The sequence below is a fragment of the Echeneis naucrates genome, chromosome 5, assembly GCF_900963305.1.
Source record: "Echeneis naucrates chromosome 5, fEcheNa1.1, whole genome shotgun sequence".
Lineage (NCBI taxonomy): Eukaryota > Metazoa > Chordata > Actinopteri > Carangiformes > Echeneidae > Echeneis > Echeneis naucrates.
This window is the reverse complement of record NC_042515.1, coordinates 7,011,486-7,021,794: the sequence shown is the minus strand read 5'-3', so window position 1 is coordinate 7,021,794 and position 10,309 is coordinate 7,011,486. Positions and strand designations below refer to the sequence as shown.

General features: G+C 37.2%; 1 protein-coding gene across 2 annotated transcripts; it reads left to right on the top strand.

Annotated features, from left to right (window-relative positions):
* The first annotated feature begins 73 nt into the window (after positions 1-73).
* Positions 74-8,928, top strand: rab22a (RAB22A, member RAS oncogene family). 2 transcript variants are annotated; one of them, XM_029502906.1, is made up of 7 exons: positions 74-373; positions 1,145-1,224; positions 1,790-1,871; positions 5,184-5,255; positions 5,787-5,893; positions 6,296-6,405; positions 6,979-8,928. In XM_029502906.1, the coding sequence occupies exons 1-7, from the start codon at positions 338-340 to the stop codon at positions 7,074-7,076; spliced, it is 585 nt and encodes a 194-aa protein (XP_029358766.1). In that variant the 5' UTR covers positions 74-337; the 3' UTR covers positions 7,077-8,928. The 2 variants fall into 2 exon arrangements, with proteins under 2 accessions (XP_029358766.1, XP_029358767.1); XM_029502907.1 differs by having other exon boundaries at positions 6,296-6,409; positions 6,983-8,928.
* Positions 8,929-10,309: the final 1,381 nt, after the last annotated feature.

Sequence of the window (10,309 nt, the reverse complement as noted above, 5' to 3'; positions counted from 1 at the left end):
ACGCACACACACATTAAAAAGAGGGGGGGGAGCCAAGCGGTCACGTGACCACGCAGTTCAAGATGGAGACGGAACGATCTGCAGGCTTCGCTGTTCGCTAGTTAGCTTCTTCACTGTAACTCACAATATGGCAAAAACGACGGGATATTGGATGTCTTAACGCCAGCAACGCGAATTAATACACAATCTGTGACGTGTGTGTGGCAGCTTTTCATCACGATGACACAAAGTTGTGTGTAAACAGCCCACCTGAAGAATAGTGAAGATAGAAGGGAAAAAAAAAAACTGTCAATGGTCATCATCACAACAAACTGATTTTGACCGAGAGGAGATCGATATGGCACTGAGAGAGCTGAAAGTGTGTCTCCTGGGGGTAAGTCAGTGTGGACTTTAACCGAAACGTCAATGTCTCTAATTCATGATTGTCCCTGGATCATCATTGGAGTCTCATTGCTCCTCCATCAGGTTGTTTGTTTACATGGGCTACATTACATAAGGTCACACTTGAGATCAAAACACCGACAAGGACAGTAAATATATCGTACTTTCAAACAACTGACTGTCTTTTTTTTTGCATTTTAACACATTCATACATGTACAGATTACAAACAGACTCCTTATCTAAAGTGTATGTAGAAAGTATTTAAATCCCGTTCACCTCTTTTCCAATTTCCCTGTCTTGGTCACTGAGCTCCAAAAATCCTGAATGCAGATGGGAGAAACTTCCTGAACTAGAACCGCCATATTAAAACAGAGATAGCAGCTCAAAGTCATGTATAGTTTGACATTTGTGTAAGTTTTTATTTACAAATTTGTCATAGCCAAACATGTCTGGCCTGCGTATAAGAATTTAGTAAGACATCCTTTTCTCTTCCATTTGTGTATTGAACGATTCCTAAAGCAACCTCCTTTTCTCTGTCTGTTATGAAATTAAAAAGAAAACGTTGCATATAATGTAAATATATGTGTCCTGTTTAATTGGCAAGTCATTTCAAGCAGATAAGCCACAAAAAGCAATAATGGCTATGCTAATTTCCAGAGAGTATGTTTTTGTCATTGTGATCATATTTTTGGTAACTGTTTCTGACTGTTCCATAAGCTTAAGTAATTCTCTGCAGAGTAAATCTGTATTTTGTCTCCGCAGGATACTGGTGTTGGAAAGTCAAGTATTGTCTGGAGATTTGTGGAAGACAGTTTTGACCCAAACATCAACCCAACGATTGGGTAAGTTCTTCTTCTCTCCCATGTTGGACATATGTTTATATCCTTTATCTCATTTGATTTGTGCTTTGAAATACTTTTTTCCCCAATGTAATTGCCAAATGCAATTCATTTACACCTTTTTCGTCTTATATGACACTAAACCTAATAGCTCAGGCCAATATTATTGACCAGTTTTAGCTTTCTAGCAGTACAGAATTATGAATATTGTAAAATGCAAACATCACCATTACACTGACTGACACTGACAGATATGAGAAGAGTACAGACAAATATATTTTTGTTAATCTTTTTTTTAATAATAAAATCAAAATCAAATTTAATAATCTAAACCAAATGTTATAATGCGCCTTAGTCAATGTCAGACCATAAATAAACCAGCTTTTAATTTGGATTGGTATACTAAAGCTGGGACACTTAAAAAGAAATCTTAAGCCAATGATCCAAATGAAGATGTGATATTTTTGCTGCTGTCTCCAACTCTTGAAAATGAATTAAATCTGTTTATTTGAGGGGTGGGGAGGCGGTGGTGGTTTGTCATTTTTCTTGAAATATTTCTCTTCACCAGAGCATCCTTCATGACCAAGACTGTGCAATACCAAAATGAATTACACAAGTTCCTGATCTGGGACACTGCAGGACAGGAGCGGGTTAGTAATCTCCACTGAGGTATTGGACCTTGTCTTTAACGAGGTGGCAGATAATAAACTTGAGGAGGATTTATGTGTATTTTGTTACCACAGTTAACAGGTTTTTTATATAGTAATAAATGAGTGTGAGTCATTGATTACAAGTAGTGACAATGCTTCCGACATGTTCGTTAACCAATCCCCGGATGGTAGGGGGAAGATGAACAGTGCAATTATTCATTACTTCTGATAGGGGGCAACATTTACCTTTCTATAGTTAAACTACTACCCCCCCCTCCAGTCAATAGTCTACTTCTTTTAGTGCTTTTGTTTCAGGAGTTCACAAGTTTAGATGACATGTGGAGAGGTGGACTTTCGTTCTTTATAGCCAGAAGAGCTTTTACTGTGTTAAAATAGTAGGGAAATATTTGTGAGTCCGTATTTGTCATTTTAGTCACCTTCTCCTTTCTATCTTGTTTCCTCTTTCTCACTGCACTCTTACATGATTAGTCACACATAAATGTGTGTCATTGCTTTTCTTTGGTATACTTTTTATGTTTAATACACTCTTAAATGTGTCATTCATCAGTAATTATCATGTCTAGGTAACCCTTTTCTGGAATCTGGAATGTAGATCTATAGACATCTGTTTTGAAAAACTTTTGAAAAACCACCCACAAAGGTTTTGGACTGAAATCACACTCAGACAGATTAAATGTTATGCAAGGAACAGGACACATTTTGGTGCCTGAATGAAGCTTTAATGTTCAAGGCTGTGATATCGACATAAAGCCCCAGACATTTTGTCTTTGCATTAGCCCTCCACATCTCTTTCCTCGCATGTCCCTCTCTTTTTCCACATAACCATTCCCCTGTGGTAATAATGTTTGATCCCTGCTGTCGTCCTCACTAGAGAGGAGTGATAAGGTGCTGCTTGTCTCTATGTCCTACCCCAGGACCCATGGCTCCTTCTTGGCCTTGAGGGGACATCAATGCTGCCCTCTTTAAAGACAAGATGAGAGGAGGAAGCAAAAGCTGGTTAAAGCCACTGGCATGTGCTGCTACTGTGTCTCGTCTCAGAGTCACAGCCACACCACCTCAAACTTTCCTCTTTTTCCCCCCCTGTGATTCTGTTATTAGGTTTTTTTGTTTTAGTTTTTTTTTTCACCTTTTTTATTCCATCAATCAACTTCTTTCACTCCCAAGTGGTTCACATCTGTGAGAGAAAAAGTAAAAACATTCCTTTGCTAGGTTGTGTGTGGGTGTGCGTGCGTGCGTGCGTGTGTGTGTGTGTATGTGTGTTTTCCTACAAAGCTGCTATGGTATTTTGAAGTCTTTCATGGCTTTTTTTCTACTGAGTTTTGGCCTCAGTTGAGAATGTGGAGTAGAGAGCTGATTCACATGGAAGGAAAGAACAGGGCGATGAGGAAAAGCTTTGTGATTTTCATACTCCATATCTCGGGACCACATGAGGCCTTACGAGTACGTCTGAGCCCAGCTGTCAACGGCCCATCCAACCACCCCACCCCACCCCACTCCCCCCTTTTTTTGCTTCTCTCTCTCTCTCTCCTTGAAAACAAGCAAAGCAAACCTTGCTTCCTACTGGAAGAGAAGGGTTTTTTCCCCCCTTATGAACTCAGCTAATGGTTTCAGCAATTAATCAGGACTCACAGGGCATCACTAGGGCTGTTTTCTCGGCTGCTGTGTGGCCAGATGTCTGGTCTTGCTGTGATTGCTTTTTGGGTTAAGGCACAGCAAGACCACACAGGACTGGCGATGATGCAGCCCGTCACTGGCCAATGAAACAGACTCTTTTTAGTGCCTCTGCCAAATATCCCAAGTTGGATACCCGTTGGTGGACTTGGGGCCAGTAACAACTATAATTATGTGGAATGTGTGTTTTCCTGAGGTAACAGTGTCACTCCAAGATGGATATTTTATTCCATCGTATTGTAAAGGAAAATAGAGTTGGCGGGAAGGCAGGGTTATTCCAAGTGAAGGTCGATTTTAAAGCAAGAGATGGATTGATTGTTTTGAAATAAGTTTCATCAGTTATTACATGAAATATGGTTTTATTAGCCTGTTAAGAGCCCTGTTTCAGCCTTCTATATGCATATATGCTATATGTTTCAGAAGCAGCAAATAAAATAAGACATAACTAAGCAAATTGCATCAAGGTTTGTTGTTATTATTAGGAGTTAGACAGAAAAAGTCATACTGTGGTTTAAAAGTACATTAAGTTGTATGTGTATTTTGAAAGGAAAGTATCACAAATATAAATATCATACAGCAGAATGGCTTATTTAAAAGCTATATTAATATAAATTTATTTATGATATTATATATAGTATATAATAATCATATAAATACTGACCTTAATGCCTCATTCATAATATTATGTTCATATACAGATCAAATGTCTTACAAATCGGTAAAACAACTAGTAGCTGGAACTGTCAGGTAAATGCAATGAAGTAGCAGAAAATATATACAATTCTTAAATATTTGTGTTTGAATATTTGAGTGAATAATCACAGTTGTCTTAGTAATCACTACTGTTAAAAGAATGGTCTGGTTATTTGAATAATAAAATACTATTTTAGTAGGCTAATTGTTGTAGCCCCCTTCACTGTTCAATGGGAAGTATTTTACCAGAAGAAATACCAAAACCCGCCTAAGTAGAGAGCCCCCACCCTCCCAGGCAGCTATGGACGCAGACATTTTAGCACACATTGTTCTGATTATGCTGGGCTTTGTGTTGTATTGGGCTGAGATCAGATGTATAGTCTTCCATAAATATCAGAACGCTAACAGATTTTGACACATTCTGCTCATCTTTCTCTTGATGGCTCCCACATGTGAGGTCTTGGTGGAAAGACTCACCATACTTCATTTTTAAACAAAACTGCATGGCTTATAGGCTCAGAACACCAGACCTCTGGTTTTGTAAAATGGTGCTTGGTGTCTTTTTTTTTTTTTTGCATATTTTTTGTTTCGCTTATTTGCAGTTATTAACTCGAGTGAAACACAGTGCGTGTGATCACCACAGTCCGTGTCTAAGTAATGGATTAGCATCAGTCTGTGAAAAGCCTTGAAACTGCTTCCTGATCTATGGAGTATAAAAATATATCATGCAATTCCACAGAGATTATATTTTAGTGCTCTCCAAAAAATTCAAATTGGAAATAAATCAAGATAATCATTCTTCAAAGATGAGTCACAATAGATTGTCTTTGAGGGAAGTGTTTTTGAAATTCCTGATGTGTCTCTTCTTTCGCAGATTTACTACAGGACATTACTCATCACTTCCTTTCTTTCTCTGCCTTTTTATAGTTTCGTGCGCTGGCACCGATGTACTACAGAGGTTCAGCAGCAGCCATCATTGTTTATGACATTACAAAAGAGGTATTGTTTACTTTTTCTCCTGAGGTTCTTGCTTAATATTATTATTGTTCGATTATGGCTTTGGCGTGTCTGAATTTGGTGCATTTGGAGTTTGACAATTTATTCTTATGCTGAAAATTTTAAATTTGGGCTTTTAGTGGAGGTCAACCATTTCACAGGTTTATAAAGAAACATTCCTGTCCATAACCTCAATTGTAATTTTACACATCTGTTTTTGTATCAATTAAACAAACTACTCTAGTAATGAGGGCAGATTTTATTACTTCTGACCATAGACAGGCTAACTATTTACCCTTGATTGCAGACTTTATTCTAAGCAAGGTGAAATGGTTAATGGTTAATTAATTCAAATTCATGTTCACATTAAAGCTCTTGAAGTGATTTTCATATTCCCAGTTAACTCTCTGTAATAGAGCAAATAAGCATTACCCCCATATTGCAAAGTGTTTGTTTAAACTTTCACCAGATGGACTATGTTCTGTCTGTTTTTTGGTGCCCTTAGTGAAAAATTTTGTTTCCTTGTATCACCAGGAGTCCTTCCAAACACTGAAGAACTGGGTAAAGGAGCTGCGCCAGCATGGTCCACCAAACATAGTGGTTGCTATTGCTGGCAATAAATGTGACCTGTCCGATGCCAGGTGAGTTCAATTGTATATTGATATTTAGCAGTATGATTGGACCATCTCACTGACAACTTGAGAAATTTTTTTTTTTTATAAGACGTTGAATTCAGTGAAAAATAAGCTGGTGAAAAATAGGACATAAAATAATAACTTCAAGATGATTTGTTTTAATTTTTAATTTTTAATCATCATGACTATTGGCTTGCTGTAAGTTGTAGTTTGTTGATTGGAAAAATAGGTTTTCATATTCAGTGGTAAAGGATGAATCGTAAAATACGTTTTTCATTATCCTCCATATCATCATCATCTGTGAAATTAGGTAATTTTCCACATAATCACTGTAGAGAAACAATAATCTGATAACAGGTTATGCCTGCATAATTCATAATAACTTTGAACTACCTCTTGTATTCACAGGGAGGTAACCGAGAAAGATGCCAAGGACTATGCTGACTCTATCCATGCCATCTTTGTAGAAACCAGCGCCAAGAACGCCATTAACATCAATGAGGTCTTTATAGAGATAAGTGAGTGTGCCATTGAGCGCCACCTCATAAGGTTCCTATTGACCTGTGCGATATTTTTACAGTACTAATTAATCACTGTTCAGCATAAACAATTGTTTTCTTCTTTTGCAGGTAAACTCTTTATTAGTGGGTATAACTACAGATATTCCTGGAGCACTTAATCACAGACCTTAAGTTTAGAACAAAAATCTGCAGAGACTGGTGCATGAACAGCCGATACACCAGCAGGGGCAACTGATAGGCTTGAGTTGTCTTTTAAAAACAAGAACTCCATCCCTTTCCTATTACACAATACTTGCATATAGTATGTGCTTCATGCTGATCCATATCGTATATTTTTAGTAAGTTTAGTAATCAGTCTACAAAAATCATGTTAACATTAAAATTCTATGGTTACATTTCCTTTTGTGCCAAGTGTTTATAGTATTTCTTTGGAGTCTTGAATTACTGATGAGCAGTTCAATGACAAATTGTGATGTCATTCTAATATCGATATTGAAAATGGTATAAAATAGATAGAATTGAAGCTCAAGGCTTGGAAACATTATCTATGTACGCACTTGTGTCTCACAGGTAGGCGCATCCCTGTTGCAGATGCAGCAGGAGGAGCTTCAGGAAAAAGTTTCAAGCTGGGACGTCAGGCATCAGAGTCTCGCAGGACGTGCTGCTGATGATGCCACTGATTGTCCCCACGTGACCTCTGACCCGACCTTCGCTTATTCTGTATCCCTGGCCAGCTTCAGCCTCCTCAAAAGTTTTGCTACCACTGATGCCTTTGTGCATCAGATAATAGTAGCAAATGTATTTTTACAGCACCTGAGCAAATCATCCTGTATCCTCTGAAAGTTTCAGGCAGGAGAAGTGCTTCCTGTTCACTGAGCATTGGCAAAAATGCTTCTATAAATACATTCATGTGTCTGTGAAAGATCCCAATACAGATAGTTTTGCTTCTATAATGCACACCACTCTTTCATTTATTATAGCCCAAGGATGATCAGAGGAACTTAGAGCCAGAGATTCATCAGATTCATTCAGAAGTCATTTGTACTTTAAATTGGTAGAAATCGATTTTCTTTCAACGAAAAAGAAGCCAGACAATTTGTTAAATCCTCACCAAATTATTTTGATTATTGACATTTTTTCTTTTGAAGACCTCTTCTCACCTTTATCAAGTATGTGAAGTCTCTACTTTTATAGCTAATGTGTCTCTCGTTAATCATACATTTCTGCTAATTATCAGTGTATCTACCAATCGCTCATCTCAATGTTGTTGAAAGGATGAACTCACGAGGAATGGTGCATGCTTGATTATAAATACACTGAGTGATTTCGCTTGTCATCAATGCAAAATAACAAATTTATTTTTAGAGGTAAATCACAATCTCACTGTCAAATATGGGGAAATGAAAGGTGTGGGAATCAACTGCCTTTATAATGATGGAATAGTTGCATTTTTGCTAAGAATGAGAGCATGTTTGCAAAGTAGCCTCTTATGTCTGTAAGGTAATTATATCATTGGAGTCTGCAGTTGGTTAGCATAACTAAAGATGAAGGCGGAGTTATGCTAACCTAGTATATAATGGAAGGCCAAGATAACCAGCTACTGGTTGTCCTATTTAATCACATCACATTTGAAGGGGTTTTGTTATCATTGAACTCTCGAACATAAAGCATATGACACAAACTATTCTTTTAATTACAAACTGTTGTTATTTCCCTTTTTTGTTTAGAAACATATTATGATCATGGCTGTTCTCAAATCTCTTGTATTATTTCTGTCATAAGAGTGACCTAATTGTCCACATCCCCTCATGTCAGTGCTTCAATCAGGGCAGAAACTGCTGACTCTAATGGTACTCTTAAAGTTGATTACATGAGAACAGTTCCAACTCCTCTCATGTGTTCCACATTTCCACTGATTGCAGAAGATCTATGAACAGACTTGGGTATATAAAGAACCCTTTAGTACACATAGCATCCTGCCAGTTGTTTCCAAGTATTACTTTAGCAGCATTTTTCTCTAATCTCATTTTAACTGCTCACTGGTGAACTCGGCTCTCTTCAGTCCTTTCCTGCTACTTAACAGCAGTTTTACAAGGGAGGCAGTTTTTTTTTTTTTTTTTTGTGAGGTCTTGCCAGATTCTTTTAATTATTTCATGTATAACCCCTCTCCCCGCCCACCATATAATCAGCACTGGCTCAGACATATGAAGTTATGAAGTTTTTACTACCAAGCCTGTGATGAAAACAACCTAATTCGGGGGAAACTCGGATTTTAGAGCTTTAATCTCTTGTCATCATTTGTTGTAGTTGGAGATGGCATTGTATTGACATGGTGACCCCTTAATGACCCTTACTCTCCATTCTGCTATGAATTGTTCCAAGATCTGCTTTATGACTCTCCTTCCTCTTACTTCTTCTGTCTTGTTCCAAGCTGTTACTAAAGGGCCAGATTCCAATTATGATACAGTATATTACAGCTTTCACTAAGCTCTAGCATCACATCCCATATATATATATATATATATAAAAAAAATACTTATGCGTCATTGATCTTTACCCCACCATAGTGCAGTCTTATTTACTTCTTAAGATAGTTTAATGGAACTGTACTAGCAATTGATCCACAAGCCTAAACTGGCTTATGGACCTGGTGTAATTCATGCTGAGCCTATCCAGCCTCCAGACCTATTTTCAAAGTTGCCAAAAATACAGATGTGGTCTTAATTAGACTGCCATCTGCAAATTAATAAATATGAATTGTGTGTTTTCTGTCAATGCAAAACTTTATTTGCCTTTGAGGATCTTAAATGCAGATGTTATTGATGAGTACTGTGCTAAGCAGCGTTGCCTATTTTTCAGGAGTTTTCCAATGGAGTGCAATAGTAGTTATTATGACAAAGGTAAAATGTGACCTAATCTGAGAAAACAGCTACAGAGTAATACATTCACACAGCGAAACCTCCACTTCCGTCAACAGTCTCCATCAGACAATAATGGTTAGGTTTCTAAGGTTTCTTTTGACATAATTTTACGCTTATTTGATGTCAGTTTTGCTCAGACATGATCAAAATGAGAAGTGCAATGGGGCTAACCAACTCCCTGGAAAACCTGGAGTGGAATCATATCTCAAAACCTAAACTTTTAATTCATTCTGTTGTCTTGGATAATTCACCTGGCACAATATCATTATGCCAGCTCAAGCTCGTCTTCATTAAAGTTCAGCAATCATATTAAGAAGGGAATTACTCTGGTACTTGGACAGCTGCACTTTGACTGGCTGTTCATATTAATCCGCTCTTATTTCTAACTAACACTCTGTCTGCAGTCTGTTAATATTTCTGTGAAATAACTTGATGAAACATTCTTGTAAATGTTTCAGACTTTCTTAATGTCCCATGATGCGGTTTTGGGTTGTGACTGTTTGCTCAGTTCTTAATGTTACAGAGAATGTGATGCAGAATAATGTTAAAACTACATCATACATTATTATCCTTTTTTTTATTGTTGATGTAATATAATGGTTTAATGTACTAATCACATAATATGCCTAAAAATATTTGAAGTTATATTATAATGATACATGTTTTTCCCTGATTTGAAGGCATGGAATGTGTGTAGCAGTTTTGCATTGAAGAATACCATTAGTCTTGGGCTGGCCCTGGGAATGTGATTAATCTATATTGTGTATATTTTTCACCATAGATAAATACCATCAAATTGCACACAGGTCAATGACTATATTCTATTCCAAGCCAGTTGTGTGACCACAATATATTTGTTCATCATTTGCAGTATTACCATCAGCACTGTAGTTACCATATTTAGCTTTTTACTATGTTGCCTGAAAACATTTGTTTGCATTGTATTTCTGAATGTGTAAAAAGGGAATTGTCAATTGTTT